At 68.2% G+C, this 19683-nt stretch overlaps 1 protein-coding gene across 2 annotated transcripts in view; it reads left to right on the top strand.

The window, feature by feature from the left end:
- The window catches only part of PDE4A (phosphodiesterase 4A), an 87821-nt gene that overhangs the window by 56773 nt on the left and 11365 nt on the right, over window positions 1-19683 (top strand). The window contains exons 2-6 of one of the 2 annotated variants that reach the window (XM_067560598.1): window positions 14227-14412; window positions 14872-14908; window positions 15433-15506; window positions 16105-16154; window positions 16556-16668. In XM_067560598.1, coding sequence (XP_067416699.1) covers window positions 14227-14412; window positions 14872-14908; window positions 15433-15506; window positions 16105-16154; window positions 16556-16668 — 460 coding nt within the window. Of the gene's footprint in view, window positions 1-14226; window positions 14413-14871; window positions 14909-15432; window positions 15507-16104; window positions 16155-16555; window positions 16669-18618; window positions 18925-19683 lie in introns of those variants that run through there. The other variant, XM_067560599.1, reaches the window with a different exon arrangement.

Below are 19683 nucleotides of genomic sequence, written 5' to 3'. Positions count from 1 at the left end.
CCTGGGTTCTCTCCCTGGCTCTGGGAGGGGAGTGGAGTCTAGTGGTTACAGCCGAGGAGGCTGGGTCCAGGGCTCCTGGGTTCTCTCCCTGGCCTGGGCGAGGACCTGCTGTGTGATGGCATCAGTGGAAGGCGAAGTTAAACAGCGCATGTGAGGTCAGGCGGAGCAGACGGCAGCACCCCGGGGACTGCAGGGCGGCTTGGATGGTCTTTAGGGGGTTGTTGTCCCGTCAGCCACCCTGCAGGCTGCCAGCACGTCACCGACTTCCATGGAGCCTCTGTGTCCATTGGGGCAGTGGGGTAGAGGCACCATCCCCCATTCACAGACTGTGGGGAAACTGAGGCACAGCAGTGGTAGGACTGGGACAGACCCCAGGAGTCCTGGCTCCCAGCCTCTGCTCTGACCACTAGCCTCCATTCATCCCCCCGTCAGACAGCGCCTTAGAACGGGCCTGGCACTGCTGAGCCCTGCCCCGTGGCTCTGGGTGCAGACCGGCCCGGCCCTGCCCTGCGGGGGAGGGTATCCGGTCTGGGACACCTCTGATGCTCTGCTCCCTGGGGCTGCTCGTGTCCCTTTGTCCCCCTCCTCCCCTCAGCGCAGAGTCAGTTCAAAATCCAGGCCCCCGCCGGAAGCCACATGAAAGGGCTGTGGGAGCTCCCCTCCACCACGGCCTGGTGGGCTGCCCCGCTCTGTGCCTCAGTTGCCCCCCTGCCCTGTCTTGTTGGGCAGCCCCGGCATTGTCGTGGTTGGCACTGCCCTCGCAGGTGTCCCTCCTGCGTCAGCGCGGCCCCCCTCGCGCCCCCTCGCTCTCGGGCTGACCCGCCGGCTCCGGGCAGCAGCGCACGTGCGGCTCCAGATGTGCAGCTGCTGTGGCCAGGGGGCGGGAGGGGGAAACGTGCCTCGTGGGCCCTTCTGATGGGTCTCGCGCCATAAAAGGGCTGGGGGGAGAGCTGCTGTGTGGTGTGTAAACAAGACCGAAGGGAGTGGCTGGGGGAGGGCTGGCCCCCTTCCATCAGAGCCTGGGCCGGGCTAAGCACCCTCCCCCCAGCCAGTGGGGCAGGCCCAGAGCCGGGCCAGGGACAAGGGCTCTGGGGTGGGAAAAGCTGGGATTGGGGCTGCAGCCCCCAGCCTGGGGCACGCAGAGAGAGCTCGTCCGTGCCCCTGGCTGCTCCCTTGCTGGGGGGGGGGGCTGGGCTGCGACTCCAGCGCCCGAGTTCTGTTCCTGCCCTGCTGGCTGACCTTGGACAATACCCTTCCCTGCTCTGCGCCTCAGTTTCCCCGCCTCCTTCTTTAGAGTCTGAGCTTTCCGGAACAGGGGCTGTCTGTAGGTCTGTGCAGCACCCAGCAGGACAGGGCCAGCTGTGCCCCGTGGTGCGCTTGGGGGAGGGGGTGGAGAGGTGCAGACGGGCCCAGTGGTCGGACCAGGGCGAGCAGGGTTCAGGCCCCGAGCTCTGCCGCTCTTTGCGTCCCAGGACGGCGGCTCCGTGGGCTCAGTCCCTGTTGTGTCTGCGCTCGGCCCCTCTATAAATATCTCCCTGCACCCACCATGCGCCCGCCCGCAGAGCTGGGCAGGGGAACTGAAAGTGGCGTGAGGGCTCCAGAGAGCGACTCCCGCTTCCTTCCGCCAGGAGCCCGGCACCGCCACCGGCTCCTCCAGAGGGGCTGGGCCCCATCCTGCCAGGCTGTCCTGGGGCTGCTCGTGCCAAGCCCTGGCCCAGGCAGCCCCTCCCGCCACGCCCTCTCTGGCTGGAGGCTGCTGCGCTGAGTCACCTGGGGCTGGTTTCTCTGTATCTGCCCGGGCGGCGTTCCCATGCTTGGCTGCTGGGGGCAGGGGGGCAGTCATGGCACCAGCTCCGCTCCGGCTCCCCCTGCACCCAGTGGCTGCCCATCCCCTCACCGGGCACTGCCTTGGGTCCTGGCTGCCATTGCCCCACCCCCACGGGGACGCCGTGTCCCCAGCCACCCGGCTTATCGCCTGCGGGTTGGACTTGTGGCGGGTGACACAGGAAACTGCCGCGCAGGCTGATTGGGGCTGATAAGGAGCAGGGGGAAGCTGGGCCGGGCCGGGCAGCCCTGCAGAGCCAGCTGTCAGGGTCGGAAGGAGCCCTCGGATCCCTGGTGTGGCCTCTTTGCGGTCTCCAGTGGGGTCCAGAAAGGGTTCGAAGCAAACCCACCTGGTCCTACCACTAGAGACCCATGCCTGAGGCTGCCGGGGGAGCCGGGGGCTCTGCTCAGCCGGTGCTGTCTGGGGGCGCCGGTCGGGTTTCGGACAGGGCGGGTTGTGGGGACAGCCTGAGCTGGGTTTAATTTTTCCATCTGAACCATTTTCAACAGCAAACGGCATTTCCCCCGAAGAGCAACGTCACTGGGGCTTTGCCAAAACCGGCTTAAGCGCAGGTGTGGGGGGGCGGGGTCCCCAGTCCCACCCTCTTTCTCCTTTTCTATTCTGGCTGCTAGGAAAAGGGGAGGGGCATTGAATTGCCCCGCCCTCTTTTCTTGACAATCAAAAACATTTTTCAAGGGAATTTTGAGAACATGGGGTTTTTCTGCCCAGTTTTCCCAAATCCCCCCCCCCCCAAATAATAATGCCCCGCCCACAGAGCTGCCAATGAATGGTTTCTGAGCTGTTCTCGGTGCCCCCCGTGGGCGTAGCGTGACCAGATAGCAAGTGTGAAAAATCAGGAGGGTGCTGGGGAGTGATCGGCGCCCGTATAAGACAAAGGCCTGAACTTTGGGACTGTCCCTATAGGATCGAGACATTGGGTCAGCCGGACGTGACCCGGTAGGTGCAGCCTGGCTTACGCTGCTGGAGCAGGGAGGTTGGACCCTCGGTCAGCCTGGGACCCCGTCACTGTCCGCAGATTGGCCTTGGTTATGTAGGGGGAGGGGGGAGGCATGGGGGGGTCACCGGCTGGACTGAGCCGGGCCCTGAGCTGCTCGCCAGCTGTGCTCGCAGGTAGTGGAGGAGTGGGGAGAGGCCTGTGGGGTCCGACCCGGTAACATCTCTGCTGCTGGGCTCCAGGCTGCGGGTTTCGATCCCTGCCTGGGCAGCGGCTGCATGGACGGCCCAGAAGCTTGGCAATAACCCTCCAGTTGCTGCGACCACCTCAGGCCGGGGTTGTCGGGGGCTTGGGGGGGAGAGGGAGATAAAGGGGTTTGCAGGGCGCTCTGTGGGGTCGGTCCAGCCCCCCTTTTTTCCACCGCACGGACAGGACGCAGGCTGGGGTGAAAGAGTCTGTGCAGAGGGGACGGAAGGACAGACAGCCGCAGGTCCCCAGCCTGTGGGGATGGAGTGGTTAGTGCAGAAGAGGCTGGGGGCCAGGACTCCTGTCCCCCGCTCTGGGTGGGGTGGGGTGGTTAGAGGGAAGCGGGGGGAGCTGGGAGCTGTAGACCCAGCACCTGATCCCAGCCGCCCCGTGTCCCCTTCCCCGCCCAGCCACGCTGCAGTGCTGAATTGTGCCCACAAGAGGGCAGCGTGACCCTGCCTGCCTGGATTCCGGCGGGGGGGGGTCTCAGAGCACCCCCCCCCACATACAGTCAGGGACCGGGGTCAATAAGGGGCGGCTGTTTCTAACGAACGGGGGGCAGGAATTGGCCGTCCCGGGGCACTGCCAGCCTCGTGTTGGCGCTAGTGGTGGAGCTGGGATAGAACCAGGAGTCCTGGTTCCCAACCCCCCCGCTCTAACCACTGGACCCCACTCCCCAGTCAGTCCCGATGCTTCAGAGGCGCGCAGGGACTTTCCCACGGCCAAGCTGTTCACGGGCCGGTCGCTCTGGCTTTGGGCCCGAGGGCCGCGTGGCCTGTGCGTGGCTGGGCTCCTCCCTCTCCCCGGTAAGTACAGACCTTTCCCAGCCCGAGCCGTCCGCATGGGGGCAGAGCCCTGGGGCTGTTTCTGGCCGACTCTTCGGCAGCCTGCGGGGCCGGTGGGGGGTGAGACGGGCACCGATCTCTGCCCAGCCGGCTGTGCCCGGCCATTGCCTGAGCCCTGCGTCTGCCTTGCGGCTAGGTGTCCCGGGAACTTGGTGCCTGATGCACATGGGCGCAGTCAGGGCTGGGCGCGCTGAAGAGCCCAGCCCCCCATGCACCTGGCCCCCCAGGCTCACAGCCCCCATGTGCCCCTGCAGGGCAGAGAGTCTTTCCCGTTGCATCAGCACCACTCGCTGCTCCCCATGCTGGTGTGCCAATGTCTCTAAGCCACGCCCCCCGGCTCCCTCTGGGGCTGATCCCTGGGGGAGGGAGGAAATGCCTCCTTTGTGCTCGCCATGCAAGGGCCTGGCATAATCTAGAGCCACCCCAGGGCTGCTCTAACTCCTGCCCGGTGTCCAGCAGAGCTCTGAGGCCCTGATCCTGCCCACTGACCAGGGCAGCCCCGTGCAGAGGGGAGGGCTCCTGCGGGGTGTTTTCCACCCTCTTTCCACCATGGACCCTGGACCCCGCACCCGGTGGCCTGGCTTTCCTTGAGCCGCTTCCCAGCTGTGAGCCCGGGGATCCTGGGGCTGGGAGCGGCTGCCCCCCCACGGGGGACCCAGTTGGACAGTCTCCCCCCTGGGCCGCACGCTGCCCCCGACTGGTGTGGGGAGGGGGAGGGGGAGATGCAGGTTGGGCCCAGAAAGCAGAGGGGCCAGCAGCTAACTCTCTGCAAGCAACACCCAGGGGCTGCTGCCAAGGTTCCCCCAGGCACCCTGCTTCTATCAGGGGGCTTCTCCTGCAGCAGCTGTCCCCCCCACCCCCGGCTGGGGAAGTCTTGAGCCCGCTGACTCCCCTGCTCCTTCCTCCCCAGCTACAGCAGCCCGGGTCTCTCCCCCAGCAGGAACAAGCTGCCCACCCCTCCGCTCTCAGCTCAGGGCGAGGTGGAGGGAGCACAATGCCCAGGGGGTCCAGGCCATGGGGGCTGGATCCGGCCAAGTGCCAGGCGTCTCCTGCTGGGCCCCGGGGTCGCGCCGCAGGGAGGGGACGGCGGGCGTGAATCCCAGCCAGCTCCACAGCAGAGCCCTCTGCTCTGCACAGCTCCTGGGGGTTAGCCAGCGGGGAGAGGGGAGACGCTTCTTCCTCATGCTGCTGCCGTCTGTGCAGAGCCTCCCCTGGTGCCTTTGGGACCACACTGGCCTAGATACGCTGGCAGGGGGGTCACCCACAGGGCACCCGTCTGCTTTCCTCCAGCCCAGGGTGGGGGCTCCGGCGCCACATGCCCCGGGAGCCACGCACGGGGGAAGCGTGTTGTGTCTGCGCTGCCGTCCCGTGCCGGGGCGGGCCGTAGCCAGCTGGCTCTTGGTGCTGCCAGCTGGGGATGCACGTCCTGCCCTTCCCAGGAAGGAAGCAAAGCAGAGGCAGGTGGGACTGGGGCAGCGCGGCCGTGGGGGGAGATGTAACCAGCCCCATTGCTCACCCGCCGAGTTGGAGCATTAACCCGTGTTCTGACCCATGTCCCGGGCACACGGCTCCCCTTCAATTGTGTCCTAAAGCGCCGTGCAACGTTACCATGCGCCGTTGGGGACATGCCAGAAGTGGCTGCGTCTCGGGGTGAGGTTAATGGGCTCCTGGGGCTCCTCTCGAGAGATGGAGGCCGGGCCGGTCCGGTCAGGGTGTGGCATTTGGGCTGGGCAGATCTGGGCTCAGTTCCTGACCCCACGTGTGACCTGGGGCGAGTCTCTGGGCTTCTGTCTCCCCTGCTGCATGTGGGGGTGACCCTTCCGCCGGCTGTTTAGATTGCGGCTCTGTGGGGCAGGGACTGGCTCTCGCCTCTGTCTGCCCAGCGCCCGGCACGTGGGGTCCCTGATCTCAGCCGGTATCGGAGCAGCACAGCCTCCTGTCCCAGCCCTGCTCTCCCAGGGCGCCTCTTCACGCCCTCTCCTTAGCAACAGCTCACACCTCCTGCTCCAGAAGGCGGATCTCCCCCCCCCTCCGTACTGTGGGGGCCATGATTCATCTCGGGCCACCCAGGGGATAGGCTGGAGAGTCCCTGGCTCTGGGAGCTGCCCCCCACCCCTCCAGAGCCTGAGACAGCCAGTGCCGGGGCAGACAGCAGCAGGCCCAGCCCAGCGGCTGCTGGCACTGCCAGGCCAGTGGGAGGGAAGGACGTGGCGTGGGGCCAGACCCACACTCCCTTGCAATCAGTGCAAAGACGTCACTGACCCTGGGGGCTGGGATCCACCCTCTGGTTTGATCCCTGCCTGCAGAGGCGGTGCTGGGAGAAGTGGGTTTCCCAGCTGTCCTGGGACATGGGGGCTGAGCTGGGGGTTCGGGGCAGATCACCCGGTCCTGTCAACAGAGCGACGGCCACCCCCCTCCCACAGCAGCTGGGGTCTCCTGTTAGTCAGGAGTGGCTCATTCCTCTGCAGGAGCTGCGGGGCAAAGGGTCCTGGGTTGTTTCCCTAGCTCTGGGTGGGGGCTGGGAGCCAGGACACCTGGGTTCTGTTCCCCTCTGTTGCCAACTCTGTGTGAATGTGGGAGGTGTATAACCCCCCCCGCCCCAGTCTTGTGTGTCTCAGTCCCCACTCGCTGAAGGGTTGGTGCTTTTCGGAGGCGCAGGGGGCTCTGAGCACTGGCTGTAATAAATCCCTGCGGGGGGGGGGTCTTCTGTGCCCCGCATCCGACCTTCCGCCTCGCTCATCATCACAGGGACTGGCTGCCCCCGCCACACACCCAGGGAGGGGCTCACCGCACGGGTGGGGCTTGGTCAGGATCTTTTTTGTTAATAATATAGTGGGGTGGGGGGAGCTCTGGGTGGGTGTGTGTGTAGCTGTGTGTGCGCGCGGAGCTGTGTGTGTGTGTGTAGCTGTGTGTGTGCGCGCAGAGCTGGGTGTGCGTGCGGAGCTGGGGGCATGTGTGTGTGTGGGGGGGTGTAGCTGTGTGTGCGCGCGCAGAGCTGGGTGTGCGTGCGGAGCTGGGGGCATGTGTGTGTGTGGGGGGGTGTAGCTGGGTGTGCGTGCGGAGCTGGGGGTCTTGTGGGGGGGGGGGTGGAGCTGCGTGTGTGTAGCTGTGGGTGTGCGCGTAGGAAATGCACCGGGCCCTGCCTCTCCTTTGACCCCCCATTCCTATCTGAGCTAGAGGGTGGGGCGGGGGGGGTCCGGCACAGCCCCATGCCCAGTCTGGGACCGGCCCCCCGAGGACGCCCCATCTCCTGCCCACCTGAGTGTGACCTGGCCCCGGCTGCCGGGAGGAGCAGAGCTGCCCCCCCCCCTGCTATGTTCCCCTTCTCCTGGGGGTCACTGGGGAGGTTTGAATCCACCCCGGCCAGTGGCACCGCGCCAGATAGAAAGCGGAGCCCCCCCAGCTCTGGGAGAGGAGAAGGGCTAGTGGTTAGAGCAGGGCTGCGACCAGGACTCCTGGGTTCTCTCCCGGTCCCGGCTGGGGGAGGGGCGCGGGGTGTGTAGTGGTTACTTAGAGCGGGGGAGGGGCTGGGACCAGGACTCCTGGGTTCTCTCCCGGTCCCGGCTGGGGGAGGGGCGCGGGGTGTGTAGTGGTTACTTAGAGCGGGGGAGGGGCTGGGATCAGGACTCCTGGGTTCTCTCCCCCAGGGGCCGGGCGGGGCACCTCCCCTCCCAGGATCGGTGACGGTGACACGAGCCCCCCCCCGCGATCAGAGCGGCTCTGTCGTCACCGGTCAGTAAATAAGGGGGCGGGGCCGGGCCGCTGGTAAGAGCCGGAGGCTGGAGCGGCCGGTTGGGGTCCGGAGCCCCCGGGGGGGGGGGGCCGCCGGGCTCCCTCGATCCAGCCGTTCCCCTTCGCTCCGGGCCCGCTCGTCAGACATCGATCATCTAAACAAGCTCCGCATGCAGGAGACCCTACAATAACAAACCGTGCGCCCCTGGCCCAGCGCTGCTGTAACGCCCCAGCCCTCCTCGGCAACCCTACAATAACAAACCCCCGCTCGGCTCAGCGGCGGGCCAGGGCTCCGTCCCGGGGGAGGGGGGGAGATGCTGACCCAGCTGCGGGGTGCCCCGGCCCCTCCCCGGCCCGCGCCTGGCAGCGGCTCCTGGAGACGGGACGCGGCAGGCGCCTGGTTTTCCGGAGCGCCCAGCGCGGGGCCGGCTCCTCCCGGGGGGTCCCCGGCTCCGGGTCACTGGAGTCCCGGGCCGGGCTTTGCCGCCGGCCCGGCCCTGCCCGGCTCCGGGTCCGGCTCCGAGCCGTCGCCCCCGCCCCGTCCCCCCCCGAGCGCGCCGGGCCGGGCCCGCAGCCGGCCCCCGCATGCCGGCCCGGGGCTTCGCCTCGCGCGTCCCCGGACTGCGGGTCCCGGCCCCGCCCGACATGCATTTCCCCGGCCGCGCGGAGGACGTGGGGCAGCACCGGCTGCACACCGCGTTCAGGTCAGGGGCGCGGGGCGCCCAGCCCGGGGGGGGGTACACGTGTGTGTGCGCGCGTGTGTGCGCTTCGGGGGTGTGCAGCGAGTGAGTGTGTTTGCATTGGCACTTGGTGTGTGTGTACACGTGCCCTCACAGTCGGTGTGGGGGGTGTAGCTGTGTGTGTGGGTGTGTATACACGTGCACTCACAGTCGGTGTGGGGGGTGTAGCTGTGTGTGTGTACACGTGCACTCACAGTCGGTGTGGGGGGTGTAGCTGTGTGTGTGTGTGTGTATACACGTGCACTCACAGTCGGTGTGGGGGGTGTAGCTGTGTGTGTGCCAGTAGGGAAGGTGATGGTGCACACACACACACGCGTGTGCACGCTGATGCCCTGGGTGGTGCATTTAGGCCGGCGCTGCCCAGATCCGTCCCTGTGACCCGGGGTTCTGCTGTTGGCCCCCCCAGCCCAGCCCAGCCCAGCCGCTCCCCCCTCGGGATGGCCCAGTACGGGGGGCTGGGGAGTGGGGGCCGAGGGGCTGGATCCTCCAGCAGGTTCTTGCCTTTGCACCCCTTTGCTCGCCCCCTGCCCGGGCCGGGAGGCAGCTGCTGCCTGAGCGCCGGCAGTGGAGTGTCAAGCAGGAAAGGAGAGCGGAGCGGGAGCTAGATTTACACCTGGAGCCTGACATCGGTTCCTGGCTCAGCTTCCCCACCCGGGGCTCGGGTTGCTCCAGCCCCTGTTCACTCCTGGGCTTTTCCAGGAGCCCAGAGTCTCCAGCACCCCCCCTGGGGGGCAGAGCGCAGCGGGGGTGGCTGAGTTGGGGGGGCTGGTGCTGCTGTTGGGGTTGCTGTTGGGGGGGCTGGTGCTGCTGTGATGGAGCTGGGAGCTGCTGGAGGATGCCCTGGAACAGCCGTGCCCCCCCCCATCTCCCCCCGGCTGTGGCTGGCGGTGGGAGCCCCGCTTTGCAGCCCTGCAGCGGGCGCTGGACAGGACAGGCCCCAGGCAGGGGCTCCCTGGGCCCCGTGCGAAGAGCAGGGGAAGGTTTCACGGCAGGGCTGCAGGGTTAGCGGCAGCGTGGTCCTGGGGGCAGGCGCTGGGCTGGGGGCCGGGATACCTGGGCCCTGTTCCCAGCTCAGCCCTGACCACGGGCACATCCCGTCACCGCTCCGTGCCTCAGTTCCCACCTCCCTGTTTAGCTGGCGAGCGCTGGGGCTGGCGCTGGGGCTGTCTCTCACTCCGGGTCTGCAGCGCCCGGCACAACGCAGCCCTGAGCGCGGGCGGGGTCTGCGGGATACGATCTGTGTCTGTGCTGAGGCGCTCTGGTGTTTGAGGGCACAGCTGGACTCCTCTCTCCTCCCCAGGGAGCGTTACTGTCCCTGGCACTGAGGTGAGGGCAGCTGTGCCCGCGGGTCCAGCCCCTGCTACCTTGGCCTGGGCACCGTGTGCCCTCGGAGCCCGCAGGCTGCGGGCAGAGACCGCTTTGGAGCAGGGAGGAGCAGAGCGTGAGACGGGGCCTGCGCTTGTGTCCTGGCCAGGCACCAGGATGGGCTGCCAGGTCCCGGCTCGCACACCTGGTGCAGCGTCTGTACGAGCGCTTTGCACTGGTGCCGTGACATGGTTCCCGGTCCAGGCAAGCCCCGGCTGCGTTTCCCACCCCGCTCCCCTCTGCCCCGCGGCACTGGCCCTGCCGGGGGCCCCTGCTTGGTTTGTGGGGTCGGATCAGCCTCTGACGGCATGGGGGGGCTGGAAGCGCAGCTGCGGGCTGGAGAAAGTTTTGGCAGCAGCTTCTCTGGAAGCTCAGAGCATGTGGAGCGTCCTTTAGCGTGGGAGACGCCGAGCCCAGGATCTCCCCCCCGCCCCCTCCGTTCCCGCTTGTGCCTGGGGGGTGCCTGGTCCCCAGTTCGCTGTGTGGGTCTCTGCAGCTTTGAGGCCAGGTCTGAATCCCCTCCTGACTGGCAGAAGCCACCTGGGCCCGGTTTCCCCCCACCCAGATGCCAGGCGTCTGTGCTGCTTCTTGCGGGGTTTGCTTGCACCGTCCCTGCCCGTGTCCGAGTTATAGCCCGGCCTGCAGCCAGGGCCCAGGAGCGTGGACTGAGCCCAGACCCGGATCCGGCCCCCTGGGGCCCCAGGGAGGGGGTCAGTGCCAGGGCCCACGGAGGGGCTGAGGCCTGGGGGCTCTGAGCCAAATTCTTGTTTATCCTGGCTTCCCCTTTCATCCAAAGCCCTTTGCAAACATCAACGTGCTCGACGTCCCGGCTCCCCGCCCCCCAACCACCAGCGGTACCAGTGGGTCTGTTCCTGAGATGGGCGCTTTGCTGCTTCCCTGCGTCCTGTTCCTTCAACTCCCACCGTGTTTTGCTGCCCTGTCCAGGCCCCCGGTTCATCCCATCTCACCCCCTTCTCCCCGGCCAGCCGCTCAGAGCCGGGGGGAGCTGTGCTGGGCTATGTGAGGGGCCTCCGGGGTCCCACCGGGTGCAGCATGTGTGGGTGCAGTGCAGTGTGTGCACAGCCGGGGCCAGGCTGGCCCCTTGTGCCTCAGTTGCCCCTCAGCCTCCATCCCCCGCAGGTGAGGACAGGCAGGGTTTGATTTTGTTTCCTTTGCCTGTCATGAGCTCCCAGCACCACCCCCTATCCCGCACAGCTGCGGCTGGCCCCCCGCGCTGACCTGGCATGAACTCCAGCAGAAGAGCCCCTCCCCCCTCCAAAAACCTAACCCCACCCAGCCTGAACTGCAGAGCTGGGGCAGCGGGAATGCCCCCTTTCCGCTCTGGGGGGGGGGGAGTGGCTGGCCCGGAAGGCCCCTACCCTTTGCTTCCCAGCCAACCCACCCCTGGAGCCATGTCAGCTGCCAACCCACCCCCTCCCCCTGACCCCCCAGTCACCAGGGGATTTAGCCATTTTACATATGGGGAAACTGAGGCATGGAAAAGGGCAGAGACGTGTTCAGAGGCACCCGGCAGGGGGGTAGCAGAGCAGGAGTAGGTCTCCTGGGGCCAGGGCTGGAGGGTGGCTGGGGGGCAGTAGCGCCCTGCTCCTCCCGGCCTGTCCAGGGGCTGATAACGCCCCGCCTTATCTAATCGTTTACTGCGCACCCCCGCTGACGTCAGCGCCTGGCCTGCGCCAGCACCAGCTCCTGCGGTGACCTGCCCGCCTGGCCCCCGGCCCGCGCCGCTCCCCGCAATGCGGTGTGGGTGTGGGTGTGTGTGTGTGTGTGCGGGGTGCGTGCCCAGGCCATGCACTCCTGCGGGCAGCGTGCGGGGGGGGCTGCACACCCACGGGGGTGCCGGGGAGAGTAGCAGCAGAATTCGGGGTGAGCTCCCAGCATGGCAGCAGCCAGATGCCCCCACTGAGCTGGGCCCCATCGTGCTCCGTGGTGCTCGCCCCCCGCGGGGCCTGGCTGAGCTCGCTGCTGCCCGTGCGGGTGGAGGCACCTTTGGTGGGGGGGCGGAGGCTGCAGTGGAATCTGCCCCTCCCCCGGCAGTGGGTGGGCCTAGTGGGGGGAGAGGGAATCTCTGCTCATGCCCCCCCAGCCTTCCCCCCTTCGCCAGGAGCAGCAGGCCTGGCCGGGCGCCTTCAGCGGCAGCCGAAGGGTTAAACTGTGGGGCTGAGTCACTATCACCTGAAGCCCGGGAGCAGCTGCTGGCATCACCCCCCCCCCCCCGCCCTCCCCCGCACCAGGGGCCAGGCCAGCGCCCGTGGGGCAGAGTCACCCCGGGACGCCTGTGCCCTGGCAGGGGCTGTGCCAGCAGTGGAAAGGGGACAGCAAGTGGGGGGGACCCTCCGGCCTCTCCCCACCCCCCCGGCTCCCAGAAGCAGCAGCCAGGCTGACTCCAGGTGGGGGCAGGGGGGGCTCCGAGCAAAGAGCGTTGCTGGGACGCTGGCAGAGTTCCCCCCCGCTCCCGCCCCCCCAGCGCTGTGACAGATACACACCAGCTGGGTGGGTGCCCCTCACTCCGACCCGCAGCCCCCTGCCAGCCCAGCCCAGCCCTCACTACCCGTGGCAGGGTTGAGAGCCGCCCCCCCCGGAGCAGGATTCGGGTGAGCTCTGGTGAGGGTATCAGCCAGACCCCCTGGCTGATATTGGGGCTCCCTGGGGAGGGTCAGGCCGGCCCCGCCCCCACCTCCCAGTCTGAGTCCACAGGAGGGCCAGGGACTTGCCCCAGGCCACCCAGCCAGTGAGAGCTGGGGACAGAACCCAGGTGTCCTGACCCCCAGACCACTGCTCGGCCCCCACCACGGGGGAGCCTGGCCCATTGATGCCTGTGGCCTGAGATCTCCGGGTCAGGCCCCTCCCCGACAGGTCCAACGGCCCTGAGCCCCCCAGCAGGGTCCCCTGGTCCCCTCCCATCCCCTGCAGCACGGAGCTGTCCCAGACAGCCCCCTCCCCTTCTGCCCTGGCTCCCCCAGCCCAACGGGCGCCAGCTCCAGGCCCCCTGCTCCTTCCAGCCCTACACACTGGTGAGGGCGGCCCCTGGGTGTGGGGGGGCTGGGCTTAGATGAGCGCAGCCAGCCCCTCTCTGGGGGGCCTGATCCCACAGCTCCTGGGGGAGCCAGCGGCAGGGCTGTGGTGGGGGCAGGGGATCGGGTGAGGGGGCCTGAACTGAGATCCAGGAGCTGGCTCGGGCCCCACCCTGGGGACGCACAAATCCGGAGGGGGGAAGGAAGCAGGTGAAGAGTGCGAGCCTACGTGTGTGCGCACCAATGGGTGTGCAAGGGGGTGTGTCTGGGTGTGCACCACTGCCCTCTGCTGGGCACGCTCTGCCATGGCAGCTCATGGCCCCAGTGCAGCCTCCTCTGGGGAGCTGCGGAAAGACCACATTTGCTTTTGAGCCCAGGCCAGCGAGGGGCTGCGGGTCAGGAGTGAGGGGCCAGCGGAGCTGTGCTGGGGGTGGGGCCAGGCTGTGCTGGGGGCGGGGGCTGCATGGCAGGGGTCTGGGCTCAAGGCGCCGTGAAGCGCCCGTGGGGGAGCCGGGGCTGAGTTGGGGGAGCGTTGGGGAGGGGCACTGGGGGAGCAGGGCGTGGAGGGGGAGGCTGCAGGGGGGGGGCCTGCAGCTGCCTTCCTGCTGGGATAAGTGAAAGCGAAAGGTGGCGGGCGGGGGCGGAAGAAGCCCAGAGACTGATTCTTCCGGGGGGGGGGCCCCTGGCCTGGCACTTGGGGCCTGGGGCCCTTGCCCACCCCCACGACGGCACCTCTTCCTCCCGAGGGGAGGCAGGAAGCTGTTGCGACTTGGCGGGAGCAGCGGGGCGCCCCCAGGGCGGTGAGTCGGCCCCCATCTGGGGAGCCGCTGGGACCAGGCCTCCCCCGGCCCCCCCCAGCCTTTCCCAACCCGATTGCAGCAACTTCCTCCCTGTGGTGGGGGGTGGGGGTGGCCTGTCTCCTGCAGGGCTCTAGGGTGGGGAGCTCTGAGCCAGAGGCTCCCGTGCTCCTGGCGAGCGGGGACCCCGTGGGCAGCCCCCCGGCCGGCCGGCCCCCTGGGCCATGCTGCTCTGGCCATGGCCCTGCCCTGCAGATCTCTGCACCCCCGCAGGTGAGTGGGGCAGAGCCGGGTGCGAGGGACCCCGGGACTTGGGGCTGCATTGGTGGGAGGATCTGCTGGTGGGAAGAGACCCCCCCTGCACCTCCCCGATTGGCTGGGGGGCAGGAAGGGGGCTGATCTGGGCCATCATGAAACAGGGCCGCGGAAAGGAAACCAGCAGAGTGCGGGAGGGGGATAGAGCTGGGATCCGGGGGCAGCGGCGGAGTGTGTGGGGCAGGGCTGGAGAACAGGGGCTGTGGGTCAGGAGTGAGGGGCATCGGCGGAGTTGGGGGGCAGGGCCGGGGGAAGCGGAGGGAACACTGGGTGTGTTTATGGGGGGGCTCTGTCTGCTCCGTTGGGGGGCCAGCGGTGCTGGGGGGCAGGCCTGGGACCCCCTCTGCTCACGTGGCTTCTGTCTCCTCCTGCAGCTTCGATGTGGAGAATGGCCCCTCCCCGGCCAGGAGCCCCCTGGACCCCCAGGCCAGCCCCGGCCTCGTCCTGCACCCCAGCTTCCCGCCGGGCCAGCGGCGCGAGTCCTTCCTGTACCGCTCGGACAGCGACTACGACCTGTCGCCCAAAACCATGTCTCGCAACTCCTCCGTCGCCAGCGAGGCGTGAGTGCCCCCCGCCCCCCGCAGCCCTGCCCCGCAGCCCCGCGCCCCTCTGCGCCCCTCTGCCCCGCGCTCCCCAGCCCCGCCCCCGCGCCCCTCTGCGCCCCGTGCCCCGCCCCCCGTGCTCCTCTGCACCCCTCTGCCCTGTGCTCCCCAGCCCCGCCCCTGTGCACCCCAGCCCCTCCCCTCCACGCCCCTCTGCCCCACCCCCCAGCGCCCCTCTGTCCCTCCCACCTGGCGCCCTATGAGTGCTCCAGCCCCCTTGCGGAGTGGGGGGGCAGGGCATTCCTCCCTTCTCCTCCCCCATCACTGTGCAGTCAGAAGCCCCCTTCCCCCACCCTGTGGTTTGTGAATGAGGCAACAGCCCTTGTGTAACCCCCAGCGCAGCCCCCCGGGGCCGGAGCAGAGGCAGGGGGTTGGGGGGTCCCATCGCTCACCCCGTCTTGTTTCTCTGCCCCGCAGCCACACGGAGGATCTCATCGTGACGCCCTTCGCCCAGGTGGGTGCCGGCCCAGCCAGGGTCAGGGCCCCCCCCCAGTCAGTTAACCCCTGCTGTGCCAGGAAGCCTGGGGGGTCACAGGGGCAGCAGCCTAGAGCTGAGGCCAGCCCAGCCGGGGATGCCAGAGGGGGGCCCCACTGTGCCCAGCCATGACCCCCCCCAGCCACCTGGGGGCTGGGTCCCCAGTGCGAACGCAGCCCCGGGCATTCGCTCCGCACTGCTCTGCTCCTGCAGGAGGCTGGGAGGGTGCGGGGGTGGGGGGGAACCATGCCCCCCCCGGGCACCGCTCTGGTTCTGGCAAGACCCAAGTCAGTGCGTGGGACAGCCCCAGGGAACAGCCGGAGGGGGACAGGAGGGGCCCAGGGGGCCAAGCTCTGGTGCTGATCCGAACGCCGCAGGCTCCAGCCCAGAAGGCCTCATGGGTCACAGGGCGCTGGAGCCGCTCGTGGGCCACTGGCATGGGGGTGGGGGTTGTCCCCCTCCTGCCCCCCACCTCAGCCCTGACCCGTCTCCTCTCCCTGCAGGTTCTGGCCAGTCTGCGCAGTGTGCGGAGCAACTTCTCCATCTTGGCCAACGTCCCGACGCCAACCTCCAGCAAGTGAGTGACCCGCCCGGGGCCCCCAGCTCCCCCTGCTCCCCGCCCGGGGCCCCAGACCTCCTGCTCCCGTCCCGGCTGGGCAGTGGGCGTCCCCTGTGGATTTAGTTTCCCCTCCAGCAGAAATAGCCCGGAAGCCCCAGTAGCCTCGGGGCGAAGTGCTGCCCTCAGCTGTGTCGCTGCCCCCACTCCCTGCAGGGCATGAGGGGGCCCTGAGCCTGGCTGGGGTGAGCTGCCGGGGAACCCCCCCACCTGGGTAAATCACCTGCTGTTTGGGGGGCCGGTCCCAGCGCCCCAGTCGGGGTCCGGCCCCGCAGCAGGAATCGCAGGGGCCCCATGAGCCCCACTGAGCAGCTGCTGTGGGCCCTGTCACGTGGAAAGGGGGCAGAAGGGCCTGAGAAGCCCCCTCTGGGGAGATGCCCCCCAGGACGGCATGTGGCTGGCAATGGCCCTGCACCTGCTCTGTGCCCAGCCCCAGCCAGGGGGGCAGATGTGGGGCCCTGCACTGCCACTGTTCCTGCCCCCAGGGCCCATAGGGTGCGTGGCCGGGGGCTCGGGGCAGCGGAGGGGGTGGCTGAGCGTGTCTGTTCTTGCCCCCCAGGAGGTCCCCTGTGGGTGCCCAGCCGACCTTCTGCAAGGCGACGCTGTCAGGTAACCGTCACCCCTCGGGGACGGGGCTTTCAGGGTTAGTAACGGCCCCCCCAGCCCGGCCTGGGGAGCCCCGATTCCATGAGGCTTGTGGGCGCTCAGCACCACTTCTGTGGGATCCAGTCATTCACCTTCACTCTAGGAGGTGGGGGGAGGACAGTGGACTGATTAAGTGGGGAAACTGAGGCAAGGGGGTGGTGGGAAGCATCCTGGCTCCCAGCCATATGCTCTGGCTCTAGGCTCCACGGCTTCCAATGGGGCGTGGCGGTGTCTGCCCCCCCCCAGATGCCAGTCCCTGGGGAGTGTGCCCCCCGCCCTGTCGGGGGGAGGCGCAGGGGGCTCTGCTGGACGCAGCTGGGGGGCTCCCGGCCTGCCCGGTGCTCACGGCAGCTGTTGTGCCCTAGAGGAGACCTACCAGCAGCTGGCCCGAGAGACCCTGGAGGAGCTGGACTGGTGCCTGGACCAGCTGGAGACCATCCAGACCTATCGCTCCGTCAGCGAGATGGCCTCCAACAAGGTGGGGCGGGGGCCGGGGGGGTCGTGTGCCTGCCGCTGCGCTGCCCTGCCCCCTCCGTCCGTCCCCGCACAACCCTGTCCACTTGTCTGTCTCTCCGTCCGTCTCTCCGTCCATCCCCACACAACCCATCTGCCTGTCCATCCGTCCCTGCACCAGTGCGTCTGCTTGTCCGTCCTTCCGTCCATTCCTCCATCCATCCCTGCACAACCCCATCTGCCTGTCTGTCCGTCCATCTCCACACAACCCTGTCCACTTTTCTATCCGTCCGTCCCTCCCAGTACAAACCCGTCTGCTTGTCCATCCGTCCCATCTCATCCACCTCCACCCGTCCAAGTCCTTCCCCATTGTACCGCCCTTGCCTGCCCATGCCCCTCACCATGGCTACCTGGCTAGGAACTGGTGTCGCGTGTGCGGTGGCTTCTGGGTTCCCACTAGGCTGTATGCAAATGTGCAGGGAGGGGCGGGAGCCGTGCCTGGCAGGACCCCAGCGCGTGGGGTGGTTGTCTCAGCGCCAGCTCCGTTGTGGGGAGCTGTGGGACTCCCTGCTGCAGGACTCCCTGCTGCGTGGGGGCCCAGAGCCCAGATCTCTTGTGTGCAGTGAGGACCTGGTGTCTTCCGGGTAGATTTGGCTTCGGCAGTGATAGCTGGTGTGAGCGGTGGGATACTGTGGAGCTGCAATAGACTGAGCTGCTGTGGCAGGGAGCGGCAGACTGCGCCCAGCTCTGGGGCGGTCGTCGGTGGTTGTCGGGCTGGGCGGGAGGGAGATGGCGTCTGGACGGGCATGTGCCCTGCTTGTGCGGCCCTGTGTCCGGGTGTGCAGAGGCGCAAGTGTGCGTGCCTGTGTGTGTCCAGGGAGGAGTGTGCGGGGGAGGTGGGCATGCCCTCTGCAGTGACACACGCGTGGTGTCCCGGCCTCTGGCTGCTGCCCTCCAATCTCCTCTCCGAAGGGGAGTCCCCATTTCCATGCCAACACGCCCCCCGGGGGGGGCAGAGTCAGGGCAGGTGACCCAGCGGGGGGAGGGTGCGTGGCTTGGCTTGGTTCTGGGAGCTGCAGTGAAGGAGGCCGGGTACAGCTGGGGGGCTGGGGGGGGCACAGGAGGGGCAAATGGGAAAGGGGGAGGAGCCTGCTTTACTATTGGCCTGCGTCTTCAGAGCGCCGGGGTTCCCTTCCCAGCTAGGGGCCTTGCCCTTCCCCCCAGAGCTGGGGATAGAACCCAGGAGTCCTGGCTCCCAGCCCCGCTCTAACCACTAGGCCATCATCTTGCAGGGAGAGAAATGCAGTCCAAAATCAGGACTCCTGGGTTCTGTCCCTGGCTCAGGGAGGGGAGTGGGGTCCAGTGGTTAGAGCAGGATGCCTGGGTCCCATTCCCAGCTCTGCCCCTGGCCTGTTGCACAACCTGAGGGGGGCGAGAGTGCCTTTTCCCCACCCCTTGGTGCCTCAGTTTCCCTCTCTGCAAAGCAGGGCTGTGGGTTAGCCGGTTAAACCCCTCCCCCCATCCCCTGGGGGCCCCCAGCTGCTCCTGTCCCCCCCCCCCGCCAGCGCCGTCTCCTCTCCTTCCCCCCTGACATCACAGCCCCGCCATGCGCTGCAGTGACAGCCGCGCGCCAGGCAGGGATGCGGCTGCGGGAGGAGGCGCCGTCGCCCCGGTGACCGCTGCCCCGGAGACGGGAGGAGGCGGAGCGAAGTGCCCTGGTACCCGGGATGGCCGGTGCGCTCACGCTCCGGCCTGCTGCCGGCGGGTGGATCCCGCTCCTCCTCTTCCTCCCCCAGTGAGCCCCGGCCTTCGTCCCCCCGCCCCCCGGCTGGCGGGGAGGGCCCGGCCCAGGGCCCGGCGCCTGTGGGCAGCTCCTCTGCAGTCCGGGCAGCGCCGGCTGGCGGTGCCGTGAGTCGGCCCTCGGCCTGCTCCTGCCCAGGGGTGTCTGCCCCCCGTGCCCACCCCTGGCGGGGCGCCGGCGGAGATGTGAGGGGAAGCCCGGGGGCGCCCTCGCCCAGGCGCTCTCCCCCTCTCGCCATGCCAGGGGCAGAGAAGGCCCCGGGATATTAACCCCTTCCTCCCTGCCGGCCCCTCGGCGCGGCGCCTGGCCCCGAGGAGAGAGAGAGGGAGCGAGCGGACGGACGGACGGACGGACGGGCGGGGGCGCCCCTTGAGCCGGGGAGCCGCACGCGGCTGCCACCAGGCAGAACGGAAGATGCCCTTAGTGGATTTTTTCTGTGAGACGTGCGCCAAGCCATGGCTGGTCGGCTGGTGGGACCAGGTAACGGGGACACGGGGGGTGCAGGGCTGGGGGCCCCTCTCCTGTGCCACCCCGGCCGCAGCTCCCCCTGGCCTAGCATGGGGGGGTCTGGTTTGGGGGGGGAGTGCTGTACGGTCATGGAGCAGACGGGCAGTTCGGGGGGGGGGGAGCCGGCCGGGGGGGCCTGCGGGGCGCTGGGATGCGTGTGACGGGGGAGGGGTGGGGGTGATTTTGCCCTTCTGCCTAATCGACAATGTCACATTGGCGCAGCCGCTGCTCCGCGCACGAGTGCCCCCCGGCCGGCCTGTGTGTGTCTGTCTGTCCTGAACGCCCCTCACTGTGTGTGTGTGTGTCTGTCTGTCTGTCCTGAACGCCCCCAGTGTGTGTGTGAAACCTCTTTGTGTGTCCTTAACACCATCTCACGTGTGTGTGTGTGAGAGTGTGAAACCGGTGTGTGTGTGTCCTGAACGCCCCCTCGCTGTGTCTGTCTGTCTCTGTCCTGAACGCCCCCTCGCTCTGTGTGTGTGTCGGTGTGTGTGTCTGTGTGTGTGTGTGTGTGTAACCTGTGTGTGTGTCCTTAACACCGTCTCACGGGGGAGGTGTATGTGAGAAACCTGTGTGTGTGTGTCCTGACCGCCCCCTCACCGTGTGTGGTTGTGTCTGGGCGGCGGTCAGAGGGATGTTGTGGAGCTGTGTGTGTGTGTTCTGCTGTGTTGTGTGGCTCTACCCCACCCCTCTCGCACTGGGCCCCCTGCCCTCAGCCCTGCCGCTGGCACTGTC

This window comes from Emydura macquarii, unplaced genomic scaffold, assembly GCF_026122565.2.
Source record: "Emydura macquarii macquarii isolate MOO-44397 ecotype Brisbane River unplaced genomic scaffold, CSIRO-AGI_Emac_v2 contig_2292, whole genome shotgun sequence".
Taxonomy (NCBI): domain Eukaryota; kingdom Metazoa; phylum Chordata; order Testudines; family Chelidae; genus Emydura; species Emydura macquarii.
The sequence above is the reverse complement of the archived record's forward strand: the minus strand, read 5'-3'. Positions and strand labels throughout refer to the sequence as shown.